This window comes from Andrena cerasifolii, chromosome 7, assembly GCF_050908995.1.
Source record: "Andrena cerasifolii isolate SP2316 chromosome 7, iyAndCera1_principal, whole genome shotgun sequence".
Classification (NCBI taxonomy): domain Eukaryota; kingdom Metazoa; phylum Arthropoda; class Insecta; order Hymenoptera; family Andrenidae; genus Andrena; species Andrena cerasifolii.
In genome coordinates this window covers 227,021-247,857 of record NC_135124.1, presented here as the reverse complement: position 1 = coordinate 247,857, position 20,837 = coordinate 227,021, and the positions used below count along the sequence as shown (strand labels likewise).

Here is a 20,837-nt window from a genome sequence, read left to right as displayed (position 1 = left end):
GAAGCTTCGGATAATATTTTCGCTAAGGAAAATGTTGATTCAAATCACCCCCTGAGTCACCCCTTTCAAGGAACTCCGACATTTTTGGGACACCCTGTATAAAAGAAATTGTTTATATGCAATTGCGTGGTTCCAGGTGGCAAATTTATTGGAACAGAAGAATTTTTTCTTCGATTATTATTTGTGAGTCACGATGGTCAAGTTCGATTTTTTAAATGGAACTTTTTTTTAGAGATCAGTTGATTGTGCGTTTCAAGACAAATTCAATAAGCTTTAATGTATACACTTTATTTAATATCACTACCACTATCACTGCCGCTGCCGCTTCCGTTGCCGTTGCCGTTGCCGTTGCCCTTGCCCTTGCCCTTGCCCTTACCCTTGCCCTTGCCCTTGCCCTTGCCATTGCCATTGCCATTGCCATTGCCATTGCCATTGCCATTGCCATTGCCATTGCCATTGCCATTGCCATTGCCATTGCCATTGCCATTGCCATTGCCATTGCCATTGCCATTGCCATTGCCATTGCCATTGCCATTGCCATTGCCATTGCCATTGCCATTGCCATTGCCATTGCCATTGCCATTGCCATTGCCATTGCCATTGCCATTGCCATTGCCATTGCCATTGCCATTGCCATTGCCATTGCCATTGCCATTGCCATTGCCATTGCCATTGCCATTGCCATTGCCATTGCCATTGCCATTGCCATTGCCATTGCCATTGCCATTGCCATTGCCATTGCCATTGCCATTGCCATTGCCATTGCCATTGCCATTGCCATTGCCATTGCCATTGCCATTGCCATTGCCATTGCCATTGCCATTGCCATTGCCATTGCCATTGCCATTGCCATTGCCATTGCCATTGCCATTGCCATTGCCATTGCCATTGCCATTGCCATTGCCATTGCCATTGCCATTGCCATTGCCATTGCCATTGCCATTGCCATTGCCATTGCCATTGCCATTGCCATTGCCATTGCCATTGCCATTGCCATTGCCATTGCCATTGCCATTGCCATTGCCATTGCCATTGCCATTGCCATTGCCATTGCCATTGCCATTGCCATTGCCATTGCCATTGCCATTGCCATTGCCATTGCCATTGCCATTGCCATTGCCATTGCCATTGCCATTGCCATTGCCATTGCCATTGCCATTGCCATTGCCATTGCCATTGCCATTGCCATTGCCATTGCCATTGCCATTGCCATTGCCATTGCCATTGCCATTGCCATTGCCATTGCCATTGCCATTGCCATTGCCATTGCCATTGCCATTGCCATTGCCATTGCCATTGCCATTGCCATTGCCATTGCCATTGCCATTGCCATTGCCATTGCCATTGCCATTGCCATTGCCATTGCCATTGCCATTGCCATTGCCATTGCCATTGCCATTGCCATTGCCATTGCCATTGCCATTGCCATTGCCATTGCCATTGCCATTGCCATTGCCATTGCCATTGCCATTGCCATTGCCATTGCCATTGCCATTGCCATTGCCATTGCCATTGCCATTGCCATTGCCATTGCCATTGCCATTGCCATTGCCATTGCCATTGCCATTGCCATTGCCATTGCCATTGCCATTGCCATTGCCATTGCCATTGCCATTGCCATTGCCATTGCCATTGCCATTGCCATTGCCATTGCCATTGCCATTGCCATTGCCATTGCCATTGCCATTGCCATTGCCATTGCCATTGCCATTGCCATTGCCATTGCCATTGCCATTGCCATTGCCATTGCCATTGCCATTGCCATTGCCATTGCCATTGCCATTGCCATTGCCATTGCCATTGCCATTGCCATTGCCATTGCCATTGCCATTGCCATTGCCATTGCCATTGCCATTGCCATTGCCATTGCCATTGCCATTGCCATTGCCATTGCCATTGCCATTGCCATTGCCATTGCCATTGCCATTGCCATTGCCATTGCCATTGCCATTGCCATTGCCATTGCCATTGCCATTGCCATTGCCATTGCCATTGCCATTGCCATTGCCATTGCCATTGCCATTGCCATTGCCATTGCCATTGCCATTGCCATTGCCATTGCCATTGCCATTGCCATTGCCATTGCCATTGCCATTGCCATTGCCATTGCCATTGCCATTGCCATTGCCATTGCCATTGCCATTGCCATTGCCATTGCCATTGCCATTGCCATTGCCATTGCCATTGCCATTGCCATTGCCATTGCCATTGCCATTGCCATTGCCATTGCCATTGCCATTGCCATTGCCATTGCCATTGCCATTGCCATTGCCATTGCCATTGCCATTGCCATTGCCATTGCCATTGCCATTGCCATTGCCATTGCCATTGCCATTGCCATTGCCATTGCCATTGCCATTGCCATTGCCATTGCCATTGCCATTGCCATTGCCATTGCCATTGCCATTGCCATTGCCATTGCCATTGCCATTGCCATTGCCATTGCCATTGCCATTGCCATTGCCATTGCCATTGCCATTGCCATTGCCATTGCCATTGCCATTGCCATTGCCATTGCCATTGCCATTGCCATTGCCATTGCCATTGCCATTGCCATTGCCATTGCCATTGCCATTGCCATTGCCATTGCCATTGCCATTGCCATTGCCATTGCCATTGCCATTGCCATTGCCATTGCCATTGCCATTGCCATTGCCATTGCCATTGCCATTGCCATTGCCATTGCCATTGCCATTGCCATTGCCATTGCCATTGCCATTGCCATTGCCATTGCCATTGCCATTGCCATTGCCATTGCCATTGCCATTGCCATTGCCATTGCCATTGCCATTGCCATTGCCATTGCCATTGCCATTGCCATTGCCATTGCCATTGCCATTGCCATTGCCATTGCCATTGCCATTGCCATTGCCATTGCCATTGCCATTGCCATTGCCATTGCCATTGCCATTGCCATTGCCATTGCCATTGCCATTGCCATTGCCATTGCCATTGCCATTGCCATTGCCATTGCCATTGCCATTGCCATTGCCATTGCCATTGCCATTGCCATTGCCATTGCCATTGCCATTGCCATTGCCATTGCCATTGCCATTGCCATTGCCATTGCCATTGCCATTGCCATTGCCATTGCCATTGCCATTGCCATTGCCATTGTCATTGTCATTGTCATTGTCATTGTCATTGTCATTGTCATTGTCATTGTCATTGTCATTGTCATTGTCATTGTCATTGTCATTGTCATTGTCATTGTCATTGTCATTGTCATTGTCATTGTCATTGTCATTGTCATCGCGCCTTATCTTTCGCGCCTGCGCACCGAACCCCGCACGCGTACGGAGATTGCGCGGCAACGATACTCGTCCAAAGTACCTTAAACATCCAGCAGGTGGACAAAGTACCTGAAACATCTTACAGGTGACGCCAATATGGGATCTATGGAGATTTTTCATAGATCGGAGGTGTCACTAGATCAAATTTAGGGACTTTTCACTGCAACATTTGACCAATTATCTCACTACCGCCAACGCTTGCGCGCGAGACGCCATTTTGAAATCCCCCTGTGACGTCATCCCCTCGCCCTTGGTGCGGTACCCCGCCATACCTCGCCCCTGCGCCATCGGTGCCGTACCCCCCGTCCCACCTCTCCCTTCACCACCCGTATCCAGAAACAGTATTGCCTACCTACTTGTAACGACGCCCACGAGCCGACAAATGAAGCTTGGCGTCCAACTGGACGTTTGGAAACGAATCATTCTTCCCTTGGCTCGCCCTCGGCGCAAGATCTATCGCCAAACAGGGCATCAAATTAAACTCTTCCGCTTTCTCGAAAAGAGTCTGGCGGTAGCTGCCTTGATCGGATTAGCTAACGCAGTGTCGGTGTCAACCAATCGGGTAACGTTTTTGGCCCAAATCGCGCCACCTATTCTCTGCGCCCTAGGCGCAGTTTTCAGAAAAGGGGCTTGAATTGGCGGAAGTTGCTCTGGCCAGAAATTTGGCAAAAGGCCTACCGGACCACGTATCGGACAGCTCGAACGCGCAAAGAAACCCATATCTGCGATGCACCGCGGGACTAATTGGCCCGTTTAACGGCCAAACCTTCCAATATCGTGTGCAACGCAGATGTGCGGATACCAGAACTGCGTAATGATGAATTATGGCTTCGTTTTTAGCAAAACCGGAGCAACCTCTTCCGCGCATCAATGCAACGCGGAACAGGACCCTCAACCGCAATATAATTTTTCCCCAGCCGTAGTCGAACACCCTATATTTAAATTGACTTGACTTTATGAATAAAAAGGAATACCATGCATGTATGAAAGATAATTTAACAATAAATTCTTTTTTGTTTCTTTGTTGAATATTATTTAATTTTACTTGTTATTGCAACTAAATGCTCATCGGCTACAAACCTTTCGTTTTCAGTGATATCTTCGTGAATGGTCCCGAATGGTGTGGATGTTTTTCAAAAGCTGAACGCCCTTGTGCCGCGGTTCATAAACGATCACCCCCTGACGTTGCGCCTGCTTGCGACTCTCGTGGGTATTACCGTAGTACCCAATGTCATCATGGACTTGGACTTTGCTGGTGTGTGGATCTTCATGGTGTTGAGTTCGCTGGGACCAGAACACGTGGCAGCAAGCCAAATTGTGGTAAATATCTTTATTGTCTATCACAATTTTGTAACGAGTAACCAATATTGCCGAGACAAATACAATGCAGAGTGAAAAATACATTTGATATTTTAACCTATAAAATGCCTCACATATGTTATGAGTTTTCGTATGACTTTTTATACGATTAGTTGGAAAAGACAGGTATGGTAATTACAGCTGTAATTATTCGACTATTCGAATAATTTCGAATAATTTCGTATAAATTCGAATAATTTCGTATAAATTCGAATAATTTCGTATAAATTCGAATAATTTCGAATAATTTCGAATAATTTCGAATAATTTCGAATAATTTCGAATAATTTCGAATAATTTCGAATAATTTCGGATAATTTCGAATAATTTCGAATAATTTCGAAAAAATTTCGAATATGAATAATTTCTTCGAATTTTCGAATATTCGAATAATCAGGAGTATTTGAATAATTAGGAGTATTCAAATATTCGGATATTCGGAGCGATCGAATTTCGGGTTGTACCGAATAGGAATCTGAACATGCAATATTTCACACTTTATCATGAAATTCTTTGCATTTTGGCCTTTACAGTTATTCGTTTTTTAAACGATAAATTTTTATTAATCTTTTCTAAGTTTATAAATTTTGCAACGAAAGGTATACAATCTATTTAAATTTAGGGACCTACTGTATTTAAATGTTGAATCAGAATGCACATTAACCCGTCGGCGGGCTCGCCTAAAAGTTTTAGATGAGCGATCGCGTCATGTACTCCGTAAATGGGGGTCTGTTTTGGCGGAAAAACCGTAGTATATTGTACCTAGCACTCCTATGTATTCTTCCAGTGGACATTTTTGGATCATGCTACGTACTTGTGAGGTTCAAAATCAGTTGGGAAGTGTCTCTGATTGAATGAAAACGAAAGTATGCCGTATCTTGCCGACGAGCGCGCCCGTGTACTCACAAGTTTCCCAGGTGTCCGCCTCCGATTGCTTTGGTTTTTGGATATGTATTAGAGGACAGAAAAATAAGAAATAGGTGTCATTTTATTTTGGCCTGTTGGTATGTTTAGGGGGTGAAACTATCCCTCAAAAGGTTTCAGGTGTTCGTTTCCGATTGTTCTGATTTTTGGATATGTTTAGAGGACAGAAAAATAAGAAACAGGTGTCTTCTTCACAGGAGGTGTTGTTTCACCCCCTGAACACGCAAACAGGCCAAAATAAAAAGACACCTATTTTTTATTTTACTGTCATCTAAAACATATCCAAAAACCAAAACAATCGAAGGCGGACGCCTGGGAAACTTGTGAGTGCACGGGCGCGCTCGCCGACAGGATACGCGCCATACTTTCGTTTTTATTCAATCAGAGACACTTCCAAACTGCATTTGAATCTGACAAGTGCGTAGCATTAAACAAAAATGTCCGCTGGGAGAATACATAGGGATGCTGGGTAGAATAGATCACGGTAATTTTATTATTTGCTTCCTTTTACCAGATAACATTGTACCATTCATAGTTTTTCCCCTTAATCGCTAGTCAGGGCCGTCTTAACAAATTTAGCCCTGGGATAAAATAATTTGGCGCCCCAACACTTTGCGCAAATACCAACACTATAAAAAATTGTCTTGAAAAACGCATTTCAACATACATGATTCTTAACCCGGGAGTAGGCGCATGTCGGTCTTTTCGATCGACGATTTCATATGTTTTGAAACATGATCCATAGCGTTCGACTGTTTACTTTTTCCGTAGAGCTATTCCTCTTTGAAGGAGTTCTTGACTTATTTATGTTACGGAGCGACACTTAGTGCACTCGTGTAGGTTTTAAATCATACATTTTTACGCGTCGGTCTTTTCGACCATAGCGCGCCTGCTAACATTAGTCTCATTTCTTCTGCCGCGTACGACGCGTACTGTGGCAATCATGGCTAATACTAATTTCCGAGATTTCTTATTGATTGAAAACATTGAAGACGAGATCAGTGATTCCGCAGAAGATTCCGATTATGTTATATACTCCGATCACGATACAGATTCGGAAATTGATTCTGCGGATATAGAGATATCAGATGTTGAGGAGGCGTGTACTTTGAGTGAAGGAAACGTAAGTATTTATTCTTTATTCTCAAAATGCAGCTTCTAATCCGAGGAAAATATAAATATTTAATACGTTTATGAAACCATAAATTTATAAGTATATTTTTTTAAAAACAAATATAAATGTAAAATATACTAGATAATTGCTATTATTGAAAATTAAAAATCAAGTGATAAATTCAAATTGATAAATAGACAATGTAATTTTATATTTTGCATTCGTACAAATTTTTATATAACATTTTATTTTTAAAATCAATTACAATGCATCATTTGTATAAAAATAAATTTTCCAGAACTCATAATATTATAATACGATTAATCATTTTATCATAAAAAATGAAAATTATTTACGTATAACGATACTGAAGTAAGTAAAATACAATGTTATGCATTATTTATATTATTTTAGTCCTTTTATTAAGTTATTTCTAATTACATTACGATCAGTCGAAATGACCGACGTGCGCCTACTAACGCAAATTATTTGGCGCGTCTACTCTCGGGTTAAGCGCTCTTGAATCACAGGCGCCCCTGGGCTATATCCCAATTAGCCCACTGGATAAGGAGGCCATGTCGCTAGTCTTATCTATTCTACTTCATCCCCCTTTCAGTCTTATAGTGAACTCCAACGGCGCGTGTTTCGGCTCGCCCGGAACGCTCGGCTCGAGCGTGAAACAAAGAACTTCTTTATCGCCTCATCAACTTGTCGTTGGAGTTCGCCTTTATATACACATTCGTCCATAGTCCATACACATCCCTATATCCATGTACACATCCACATTCACCTTACTTAGGTTAGTTCTTAACTATCCTATTTACAATTATTTACAATGTTTACATATTTGATTTTTTTTCGAACTTATGATATAAGTGTTTCTTGTACATTTTTATGCGTTGAATACGAATCTGCGAAATTCATTTTATTCGTTTACAATCGAGCAATACTTATTTTCGAGGCGTTCATCGGGAAACATTTGTGTTTGTGAATGTGGTAATTCCACTCACCACCACACTCACTCTCACCGCAGCACCCCCAGAGAGCGGAAGTCGCGGCGAATCTACAATCGATGAACCAATCAGTGCGCCGCTTCGATCGGTTACTAGAATGTTCGAGACAACATTGAAACGGAAAAGATGGGCATTCTTGTTCGCTCTCTTGTTCGCACACTGTGTAGTTGACGACGTGTTGCTTGTCAATTCATGTTTCTCACCTTGTGAACTCTTCTCAGCAATATTACATTCGATACAAAAAGTGAGATCTCAGCTCTCATTACACAGGCTCGCGCGCGTATCTTCTCTCGCTCAGAATCGACTGTAGATCGCCACGAGTGACGCGCACGTGGTGGTGCAACGTGCATTGATTTTCACGCATCATTTATATAATCCCGAGGCGTGCGAACTCTTTGTACATTCTCGCAGTTCAAGCTCACTGTATTGTTCATTTTAAATAAACCGAAGCTACTCATTTTAGGTGCTGTGTTGTGTGCACCTTTTCCCTGTCGAACATAACCTCTCCGGGATCCAACGCGCTCAATCGCTAGATTCTCAAACAATTTGCCTGCCAGAAATCGAATAGGGGACAATCGACATCGTAACGTTTTTCAGGGATTTCGACTTTCTTCACTTCGAGTTAATCCGTGCATTGCTCTGTCGGCGGGTGGTCATTTAGTAACCATCCGTAGGTACCCGTATGCACCGTTATCCACCTCCGAATTGCGGGGCAATACCATCATAAACCGCAGCTCTGGCGAGACGCTCTGTCTAATCATTCCGGCGAGTTTTTGGGACCAGCAGGTTGTACTTTTTCTCCACCTCGTCAAGACAGTGAGGGTACCTCCTCCAACGATAATTTAACAGAGGGGAGGTCCCTCCTCTTCTTCAAAAGTGAAAGCAATTGGAAATTGTCAACTCTCAAAATTCTGGACAACGCGGCTACAATGCGTACGCTGGAGAAGTTAGCGTGGGCTCTTGTTAAAGTCATTGTGAGGACAACAGCACCCTTTTCTTGTCAAACGTTCGTGACGCAAACATCATTCGAAATCACAGTCGTATTCGTTCCTTGCCAAGGCATTATTCTCGTTAAAGCCATGATACGGACAACAACGTTTTTTTCGCGTCTGGTCGTCAGTCGGACCAATGAATTCTTTTTCTTCATGATATTTTCAATCAGTCACTTAAGGGGCTACATACACCTAGGGTGCGACAGAATAGGACGGATTCGAAGAATGTTTTTCGGAGGAGATATGTTTTTGTCAAAGAAACATTATATTGTCACGTCCCGGGTGGCGGTGTTTGGGACAATGACACTGTGGGATTGAACGGAAGTTAGGCACGGAAGCGTGTTTCGTAGCACTAGGAGAGTGAGAAGTTAGACACGAAGGCAAGCTTCGTAGCACAGGGGGAGATGGGAAATTTAGGCACAAAGGCTAGCTCCGTAGCACAAGGCAACCTGGGAAGGTTAAGCAATAATCGCGCACCAGGGTGACATCCGTTGGAGCACAGGTGGTTAGTATTTAAAGGCTTGGTAATTGGATTTACCGCTGCATTGAAATGAGGAGCCGCACGTAATATTTCTTTGAAATATGCTTCGCCACACGGTCCTGCAAGACCTAAGCGAAAGTAAACTTGTAAACACTATAAGAACTCCTGGCGTTCACGAAGCGAGATCAGCTGTTACAATGGCTTATTCTGATTTGAGATCTCCGGAACCGAAGGATGAATACAATAATTCGAAACGTTATTTAAGACAAGATCGTTTATTTAGTAGATCGCACAAGAATATGCCATACACTATTAATGCGATAGCGGTAGAGTTAATATAATAATGCGTGGGACGTTAAGCATTAGCACATAAACATGTATATAAACGGTAAGCAATAGCAATATACGAGCCGTTTATTTTGAAGGTGGCGTAAGTCCATTTATGTTCGAATCGAGATATTGAAGGGTTTGCGTTGGATTAAATTTAAAAATATGGGTAAAATATAACATAGTAGTATAATGTTTATCGACCATTCTTTTGAGCAGATATAAGACCACCCTTACGGTCAGAAGTAACGGTTATCCCACTTTACCTGCTCGACAATCGCAGGCGTCGAAAGTTACGGAATGAAATATTTTCGCAGTACAAGAATATGAAAGCACCGGTGAAAGAGGTGATTAGAATAATATGTTATGTTATAAATGCATTTTCAACCTTAAAATTTGCGTAGAGTAATATGTAACGGCACTATATAATACGTAATATTCATAAAATATATTTCCAGGGAAAAAATTGTCAAAAAAAAAAAGTTACGGGTTGCAGGGACTTGAACCCCGGACCTCCCGCATGACAATCTGACGCGCTACCGTTGTAGCCACGAAACCTTCTTGGGTATATGTGTTATGTATCTGGATTACTAGGTACGTTCAAAACTTTAAATCAAAATATCTCGAAAACGAAGGCCCACCAGCCTAAAAGCCGAAATGGTATTTTCATACTACATGAGTAGTACGACCTCCATATAGTGTCGTTCCAAAAGCGATATCCACTACCGCGTGGTCCCCTTGTCAGTCTCCTCTAGTCTTTGTATGCGGGAGTGATTTAAAATAATTATGGTGTGCAGGTGGTATATAATATAATAAATCCATTAAATCCTTATATTTTAGATTGTGATTGGTCTCGTTTATTTGTCGTCCAAGTCGCGTATTCCAATACATATTCGTGCATTAAAATATGTGCAGTAAAATACGTGCATTTTATCTGTTTGCTGTAGTTTTAGATGCGACTGCTTTATGTCCCGCAGACAATTACTTTGTAATATGCGATTAATTTGTTATAAACAAATTAGTAACAAATTGTTGAAAATTAGAAGGGCGTATCCAGAGACCCGAATCCGTCAGCGGATCGAAAGTGAAATTTGTTATAAACAATTTAGTTTAATAACTGCCATCTTGATAATTAAACATAAAGCTGTGATCTCAAAAAATTTTATTGCACAATATTTTCCATATCCATTTGAAACTTTCACAATGGGACTTACGCCACTTTCAAAATAAACTTTTTCATCACTTCATTAAGGGGGTAGACACGTCACGTGACCTGGCCGATTTGGCAGGTCGGTATTACAGCAGGTTTTTTCAGCACTGAAATGGTATTACCCATAGATACGCCGCTACCTGGTGCACGCGAGAGGGAGATGTTTGCTATTTCCGTATTTTATTTTGAATAAGGAAAGAAATTCTCAGCTGTTGCGTTGTACATATAAAAATTTAAACGGATAGTTGGCTGGTACTGCAAACGTAGAAAATTCATTGTACATTTTAATTATTTAAAATGTGCTTATGCTACAATATTCTACGTTAGCAGTAAGGAATTATAAGTGAAAAGGGAAAATAGATGAAGGGATGTCCCCAGAAAATGAAGTTTGTTAGGTTAGACATTTTTTTATTAGCAAAGCACCGAAACAGAACATGGAATACACATATTACACGTCCTATGCAGAAAGCAGTTATGAACAAACATTATATATAAAATTCTGTTGGATGTTGAATTGGACTAGTGAAAAGGTCGGCTCCTCGAAGTGACAACATACAGGGTGTTCCAGAATTGAGGGACATCCCGGAACATGCAATATCCTGATGCAAAAAGATATCGAAAAGTCCTTAACCGTTTTGGGATCTGGGGTTTCCTTTTCGAGATATTAAGAAAAAAGCCTGACCAATCAGAGCGCGAGCTTTCCGCTGGAGCTCCCGCGCTAGCGTGGCCGCGCGCCGGGCCGCGTTGCGACTACGAACAAGCAAGGGGGCATGCACCGAAGGAAATTGCGTAGAATGACAATTGAAAAAGACGTAACAAAAAAAATAACCTTTTGCCATGGTTTGTTTGCCATTTAAAGTGAATGATGAATAAAGGATAAATGCATGAACATCATGTGTAACGTAAAAAGACGAATACACAGTTGTTTTTTTTTTAGAAGAATCGAAAATAATAATTATTTGGAGTGAGAGGATAAGGAACACGTAAATTTCCTTTTTTAATAACGTACAAACGAAAAGGTACGCAACAGGGAACGAACGAAAAGTGATCGTAGTTGGTTATTATGGTAAAAATGCGTAGTTCAATAACGGCCAACACTGTTGTTGATAATGAATAAGTCCGTTTAAAAACTGCGAAGAAAAATTTACGTACGGAAATTTGGAGAATTATCGCCGGAAATAAGCCACAGCCTGCGTTAAATTTAAAAAATAATAGTTGCCAATAATGTAACTAAAACTCACCCTTTCGGAAATTCAGCTACAGCTTGAAAACCTGAGTCACTAGGTCACTGATCCGATCCTGGTCATCGACAGACGCGCCGAGTGCACAGCTGATCTCAGGTACACGACACCATCCAAAGTTAAGGGTCGCAACGTCAAGTGCGTCTGGGTTAATGTACCGAATATTCACTTCACTGCACGCCTACTAACACTGATCACTTAATTTATTTTTCATGGAACGTGTTGTTCTTACGTTATAAAAATTTGTGGAAATGAATGAGAACTTGGCGTTCGAAGCCGTGGGTATTCCTGCGCAAATTCTCACACTGCAGCACTTGCGTCCCCGTTGTTCGGGGGGTACACTCAGAACCTCGAGTACCCCCAAATAGTTTCTCTCGTTCAATGGAATATGATGAACTCATATGAACTCATAATGATGAGCCCAAGAGGCATCAGGTAAAAAGAAGCCAGCACATTTTCGAAACACACGTGCTTCGCAGGAGTGCAACGCTCGGACTATCGTGCACTTTCACAAAAGGCCGCGTTCCGTTCTTTTACTGCCAATGTAGCCATTGCTTCGGGCCTGCTTATCTCTCGTGTCTAAACACGCGCTCGAATTTCAAAAGAAAAGCACGCGTGGACGTATTCCGTGCGAGACAAGGTGGGCTTGGAGTTCCATTGGCCCCAAACTAAACAATCGGGCCTGCTTATCTCTCGAGTATAAACACACGCTCGAATTTCAAAACAAAAGCTCTCGTCGACGTATTCCGTGCGAGAGGAGATGGGCCTTGTGAAGGTGATATTGCTGTGAAGAAGGCCTTTTCAGGACAGTGGCCGTTTTGGAGGGATGCAAGGCAGATTGGTTAGTTTGGGGTCAATCGGACTTCAAGCCCACCGTCTCTCGCACGGAATACGTCAACGCGTGCTTTTTTTTTAATTCGAGCGCGTGTTTATACTCGAGAGGTAAGGGATCCGTCTTTAATTTGAAGGTAAGACGAAGCTGGCGGGACTACGCGCAGTCAGCAAACTATATGCTTTCTTTCTTCCGGTGTCTCTTCGCGAGCCGCATTGATGTTGAATAATACTTTTTAATTGGTAGTTGCCAAAAATTAATCAGGCTGATCGGCCCGAGCATTTCGCTAGGGTCGCGGTTTATGACCGTATTGTCCCGCTAGTCGACGGCCGACAACGGTTTCCTACAGTTTTGGGTAATTTATGGCTTAGTTCGTTCCGCCTCGTAGCAGACGTGAACTCAGGGTTTCGGAAAAGGGAAACAGGAAACAGGATTTTCTTCTTTATAGCAACTCGAACACTGCCTGTTTCTCTTCTCTTCGGACCCTTTCGAACCGAAACACGTGGTGTCTACTGCCTACCTCGAAGCAATGGTTACATTGGCAGTAAAAGAATGGAGCGCGGACTTATGTGAAAGTGTAGGATGGGTCGTTCGTTGCACTTCTGCGAAGCACGTGTGTTTCGAAAATGTGCTGGCTTCTTTTCACCTGATGCCTCTTGGGCTGGTGGGGGTCAACTCATAATGGAAAGAGATATTTGGGGGTAGAAGAAGTCGCTTGGAAAAAAATCCTGTCAGTCAGCTAGCAATCTCGTTCCAGAAATGTTCACCGCTCAAAAATATTACGCGATGTTCTGGGTATACGCCGGGAACAACGGAAACGCAAGTGCTACTGTGCGAGCGTTTGCACGGGAATACCCGCACATCCAAACCCCCAGTGAGGGTACGATTCGGCGTTTGGCGTCAAGATTATTCTCAACGGAGTCAATGATGCCGCAAGGCGTGCATAGACGCTGAGGGTGGTCACAACGAGCAACTGCTCCACTAACAGTAATCGGCCCCTTTCAGGGCCACCAATTTTATAACGTAGGAACAACACGTTCCATGAAAAGTAAATTAAGTTATCAGTGTTAGTGGCCGTGCAGTGAAGTGAATATTCGGTACATTAACCCGGACGTATTTAACGTTGTAATCATTACCTTCGGGTGGTGTCGTGTACGTGATCAGCTTAGCAGTGGGCGCAACCCTACCATAAATCTTTTCGTCCACCGATGGCCAGGATCGGCACAGTGACCTACTTAGTGACACAGGATTCCGAAAAGGAAGGAAAGGAAGGAAAGGAATGCTCGTAGGCGTGAGTGTTATTTAATTTATTAGTGATTATTAGGTGTAGAAATAAATTCTGTTCGATTTTAGGGTTCAGTAACAGTTTGATTTAAAAAGTATGAAAACAACTCAATCATCGAAATAATTTCCATTATTTTTAATTACCTTTTGCCATTTTTCTGGTAGCTTACGAATATCACTGCGATAGAAATTCGGTTGCTTTATACCGATTATGTAAATCCAGTCTGAAAGAATTTATTCATACACCTATTATTATTGTTTAAATTTAGTTATGTTGGCCGTGATTACACTACGGTTTTTTACCTCAATAATGAATTATGATCACTTGTCGTACATTTTCTGTTACATTCCTTTTTCGTTTATGCCTTATTTGAAAATGAAATTTACGTATTTCTTGTTCTCTCACTTCAAACAATTAATATTTAAGATTCTGCTTTAAAAAAAAAACTGTGTAACGCGGTTTCCTTCGATGCATGCCGACTTGCTTGTTCCTACCTTCGTAGAACAAGCGCAACCGCCTACCGCATAGCCAACGCTACAACGGGAGCTCGGGCGGAAGGCACGCGCTCTGATTGGTCGGGGTTTTTTGTTAATATCTCGTTAACGAAGCTTGGGACAATATTTTCGCTAAGGAAAAAGTTGTTTCAAATCACCCCCTGAGTTACCCCTTTCAAGGAACTCCGACATTTTTGGGACACCCTGTATATGCGATAAAAAAAGCTCAACAAATTCTGAGTATTACTTCAAACCACTAGTATGTAGGCAAAACGCCAGACAGTATAACTTATAGTTTTTGTTAGTCGCTTAATTTTTTTGAGGCGTGTAGTAATAAAATAAATAAGGTCATAAATAAACTTACTTGATTGTGAGGCTGGTTATCAGTGTCGTCCCTCCCATGTACCTCTACGTCTTGTGCCGCCATTTGTTCGGGTAGCTCTGCCGCTTCGTCCACGAGAGATGTCTCCCTTCAGTAATATTAGAAATTACTTGGTGTATCGGTGTCTTTCGTAAACACCAATACATAAGAGTACCACAAAGATGGCACGTATACGTCTTTGGACCTGTTCCCAGACCGTTTGGACGCCGTTACTTTTTTAAATTCTTTGCAGAATGTTGCGCGGAGCCTGTGATTTCTTTTAGCAACAAAATCCCTGTCCGCTTGGGGAAAAATGGGTTTGCAATATGCAATGAGTTGGTTGTAGGATTGCTTGCGTAAATTCCGATTTATGTAGTCATCTGCGGTTACTTTCCACAGAGAAGGCATTCCTCTGTACAAAGTAAGGAGCTCTGCCACTGCTTTGTTAGTTTACTTTGCGTCGTCTGTCATAATTGTATGTAATGTAGGTGAATCACTATTTATATTTGACAATATCTATCACTGAACGATATCGATTACCCAGCAAGTCATTAACGTAGTGTCTATGTATACGTATTGACACCTCGACTTCCGTTTGCTTCTGCCTTTGCTCCGTGTTTTCCCTTAAAACGTAAGCATTGGTTCCTCCCTCCGTAGGTCAAATTCCGAGTGGAGGTGGTTATGGCAAAATATAATTGGTCAAGGCGTGGCAAAAGGTGCTGATTTGAGTCCAGAAGAAAATGCAAAACGCTTTCCTCCTTCTTCCCGAACGGCGGTTGGGTGATAAAATTCAAGGGTTGTAAATACCTACATCTTTAGTTTATGGTTGGCGGCCAGATGTGCAAGCCCCGCGTGGTCTTTCTTTATTTGACCATTGTCCTGGGATTCTCAAGGTTTAGCCCAGCAATAAAGATTAAAAAGCTCATCAGTGACGGCATTGCGGAGAGTCCCAGGATTATGACAATTAGAATTGCTAAGTGTTCGCCAGGCGCAGGATATAAACTTCAATATACCGAGTCTTAACAGTCATGCTTAAAAAGGATAAATATGTAGGCGTAGGAGTGGGGTGATTAGAATATCTTGTTTTCAGACATTGATAAACTAAATTCAGTTTTATTATAAGTAAGTAGAAATACACGTGGTTCCACTGAATACCTTGCAATCAATCCGCCGCGTTCATCAGCAAGCCACTGCTAATATATTTTCATAAACATCTGATGTAAAACAACTTCTTAAATCTATACAACCTCTCCCACGCGCTGTGGTACTTAAAAATTGCACGCGATTACTCGCGACGGGGGCCAATACATTCCCGGAGGGACCCGGGAACAGGAAGTTCGCACGCGGTCCCGCCTGCGCCGTCCTCCCTTCAAATTACAGACGGGTCCCTTATCGCTCGAGTATATACACGTGCTCGAATATCAAAACCCAAGGACGCGCGGCGATTGGGTGCAAGAAAAGGTTCGCCATAGGGGGGAGATATTACTATGAAGAGGTGGAGAATTCGCGTCTGCATCCTTGCAGGAACGATTGTTCATAATATAATAATCTCCTTCTTACTGCTTACCTTCTTTTGCAACGCGTAGGTGGAGCTCGTTTTTGTTTTGATATTCCAACGCGTGTTTATTCCCGAGAAATAAGGGATCCGTCTTTAATTTGAAGGGAGGACGATGCAGGCGGAACCACGCGCGGTCAGCGGACTACCCCTTTCCATCCTGTGTCCTGTCTCCGCGAGGCGTATTGATGGTGGATAATATATTTTACTTGCTATATTGGTGGCATCTTTCTCACGTGCATCGGGACAAAAGTGGGCTCAGAGCCAGGCGGAAATTCATTCGTTCCTTACGAATGATAATTTATTATTTTTCTTAGAACATTTCGACAACATCTGTTTGCTATATTTCTAAAGGGCAATAAAAAACGTGGTGACATTGTTCAGTCTGAGTTAATCCGTATATTGGTCTGTCAGTGGGTAGTGCCCACGATGACTTCGGACCCGAACGTATCGTTGTCTACCGCCGCCTCGCGCAACAATACGACCATAAACCGTGACTTTGGCGAGTCGATCGGGCCGATCAGCATGGTTGGTTTTCGCCAACCATATGTGGTATTTGCCACCTCTACTTCGAGGGAGTGTGTTCCGCGTTCGCCGACGAATTCATGGAGGGAAGTTGCTCCCTCCTCGAGGAAAGGTGTTTCCAATACAAAATGAATGCCAACGCATGAAACAATATCCCTCAAGATTCAGGTGTTATCCACCATCAATACGCTTCGCGGAGACAGGACGCAGGAAGAGAAAGGGTAGTCCGTTGACCGCGCGTGGTCCCGCCTGCGTCGTCCTCCCTTATCTCTCGAGTATAAACACGTGTTGGAATATCAAAAGAAAAGGACGCTGGACGTATGCGCTGCGAGAGAAGGAAAGCCGTAGAGGGAGATTATTATATTGTTATACTTTTGTGTAGCGGGGGTTGCTTGGTTCGACATAATAGTGATTTAATACAAGAACAGGGAATACAACGTAAACCAGAACAGTAAGCGGAAAGGAATGTCTAGTATACAGAAATAGTGTAATCTCAATCCGTCTGCTCGCAATGGCGGCTGGCTTTCGAATCACATCTTGACAGGCGATCAATTCGATCGCTATCTTCTCGACTGTCCTCTTGTCTCTGTCGCGAGCACCAGCAGGCCTTGGATTCCTATCCATAGGGTGCTCGCAACAATATTATGAACAATCGGAACTCAAAAGATGCAGACGCGAAGTTTCCACCTCTTCATAGTAATATCTCCTCCCTATGGCGAACCTTTTCTTGCACTCAATCGTCGCGCGTTCTTCTATTTTGATAGTATTCGGACGCATGTACAGTGGCGGACATATACTTATGAACATAGACATTTTTAATCATTTATTACGTTTTACAACCAAACGGACATACATCATTTATTTATACTGGAATTATAAATAATACAATTTATGCTCTATGGATACATATAATATATTTTATTTCAAATTGATAGCAAATGCAACGTAATAAAAGGACAACATTTTTTGTTACAGATTTCAGCGACACATACTTATGAATACAACTGTCGAACAAGATTTTCTTAGCTTCTAATCATTTTTAAAGGTCTAAATAATACTAAACATTATTAAGCTAATATTTCGTAGCTCTCCCCTTATTTTTTATGACTTGGGCACAACGTCGTGGCATATATGTTAATTAAACGAATACACCTATCGATTGGAATGGACTTCCACGCTTCTTCGATTGTTTTAAATAAATCCTGGATATTTTTTGGTTTCTGGTGTTTTATTTCACGATCAACATCACTCCACAGCATCTCTATTGGATCGAGATCTGGGGACTCAGCAGGCCATTTCATGGCATTTATTTTTTTCTTTGCTAAAAATTATTTTACAACTCGTGCCGTGCGTTTCGGATCGTTATCTGCCTGGTAAATCCAATTTTTATGCATTCTATCTTTAGCAAATGGAAGAAGAACATTTCTTACAATATCTAAATAAACAAAACGATCCATAATTCCTGTAATCTGATGTATTGGGCCAGTACCATTCATATTCATACACCCCTTAACTAGTGCTGACGCGCCTCCACCTTTAACGGTTGGTTTTGTACAATTGTTATTAAATTCTTCTCCAGTTAGAAAAGGGAAACGGCACTTGAAACCAAGGGTTCGGCGTGGCGCGTGGACATTCCGGCAGTGCGGAAAGTTCTGAAGCGCACGCCGCGCCTGGCAGCCAAGCTTCTGCTAGCCGCTACAAGCGGTAGGAAATGAACGCGATTTAAGCGGTCTCCCTACCTTGAGGAATGAAAAATGATGCGAAGTTTGGGAACTTTTTAAAACTATACCATTAAATATATTGATTTCCAGCTTTGTGGCTTCATTTGTCAATCTTTAGAGAATATAAATAAAAATTGTGCTTTGTCTCCGCGAGGCGTACTGATTAGTGATAGGCATGATACCAGTGTTTTCTCATGTGTTTTAAGCAGTTCGATACCCATAGTACTCGCTAGCTTCGTTAAAAATAGTCCGATTTACATGATTTTTGTATAATTTTCATTTGAATATTTCATAAGGAATCCATCGGTATCACTTCCATATCGATACGATAAAGAATGCAGAATGCAGTTTTTCTGAAACAGGTATGAATCCTCGGCCGACCGCAGCGAATCGAGGTCGGTGCTCCGCAATCGAGGGTGAAAATATGAAATATTCATTTCAGCGTATTAAGAAATTTTGTATTCTTAATCGTATTGCTATGGAAGTGACGTCGGTGGATTCCTGGTGTTCTCCCAATAAAAATCATATGGAATGTCATGCAAATCGGACTACTTTTACACAAGTAATACAAATCATAAGAGGAGTAGGTATTTTTTACCACACTCTCTTATTTTAGCGAACAGAGAAAGGGAAACCACAAACTTGTGGTACTTATTCGAAATCGTATCGGGGGACCTCAAAATAGTTCGACAAGAAAAGAGAATAGATATAAGGAAATTAAGCGAAATAAACGTACTAAAAGATAAAATTTTGTACCTATTTAAAAATAAAATGAAAGAACAATATTTACTCAGTGTCCCGTATTGCGGGATATGAGCGGGCTCAGATCGAAGCGAAAATTTATTTCCCGTTTATAGCGAGCGATTTCATAATTTTCGAAGCGAAATTCATTCATTCGTTTACACCTAGGCAATAGCTTCTTATCGAAGGTTTCGTCGGGTAGCATTTGTCTGCCAAATGTCGAAAAGGGGCAATTGACATCGTGCCACTTTTTCTAGGATTTCGACTTTCTTCGCTCTGAGTTAATCAGTATATTGTTCCATCATCGGGTTCCACTGCTGACCCACGGGACAATACGGTTATATACCGCGGTTATATACGGCGACTCTGGCGAGACCTTGGCCGATCAATCTGGCTTGTTTACGTAAGCAGACGTCTAATTTTCCACCACTACGTTGTCAAGAGGGAGAGGAGGGTCCCTTCACTTCAAGGAAAATTTGACCAATGAGCAAGGCTCTTTGCTTGTTCTGGTCATCGTTCGGGCCATGAAATCCGAGCAGCACTCATAAAACAAAGTTTTCACAATTATTTTGATCACCGTACGGATCACACAGTCTACATTGATCTAATCATGGTTTTGGATAAGTTACATTCTCTTTGGGCTCCAGGCTGCGCCAGGAATAATCAGGTGTCACTTCCATATCGATACGATAAGAGAGTGTGGTAAAAAAATGCCTACTCCTCTTATGATTTGTATTGCTTGTGTAAAAGTACTGCGATTTGCATGACATTTGGGATAATTTTAAATGGGAGAACGCCAGGAAGGTGTTACTTTCATGTCAATACAACGAAGAATAAAGAATTTCTTAATACGCTGTAATGAATATTTGAGGCAGTGAGACCAACAACGGACTAACACACATTGAGAAAAACCAATTTTTCCGTACTTTATATGATTAGTAGAGCGTATTGGAATCCAGTATTACTACTAATTCAATTTCGAAAAAGTGTGGGTTATTCCGTTGGTGCTCGCACTGCTTCATTTCATCCTCGACTGTGGGTCGCCGACCTCGGTTCGCTGCGGTAGCCCGAGGAGACCATACCTGTTTCAGAAAAACTGTATACTTTATTCTTTATCGTATCGATATGGAAATTATACCAAATTTCATGTAAATCGGACTATTTTTAACGAAGCTAGTAAGTACTTTGAATATCGAACTGCTTAAAACTCATGAGAAAAGACTGGTATCATGCCCATAACTAATCAATACGCTTCGCGGAGACAAGAAACAGGAAGAAAAGACGTACATACTGTACACAGTCTGCTGACCGCGCGCGGTTCCGCCTGCACCATCCTACGTTCAAATAAAAGACGAAGGAATCCGTCGCT

General features: G+C 42.4%; 1 protein-coding gene across 1 annotated transcript in view; it reads left to right on the top strand.

Annotated features, from left to right (window-relative positions):
- Positions 1-20,837, top strand: part of Cow (Proteoglycan Cow) — a 1,009,917-nt gene that overhangs the window by 898,183 nt on the left and 90,897 nt on the right. Inside the window, exon 8 of the mRNA XM_076816204.1 lies at positions 4,387-4,613. Coding sequence (XP_076672319.1) covers positions 4,387-4,613 — 227 coding nt within the window. The remainder of the gene's footprint in view (positions 1-4,386; positions 4,614-20,837) is intronic.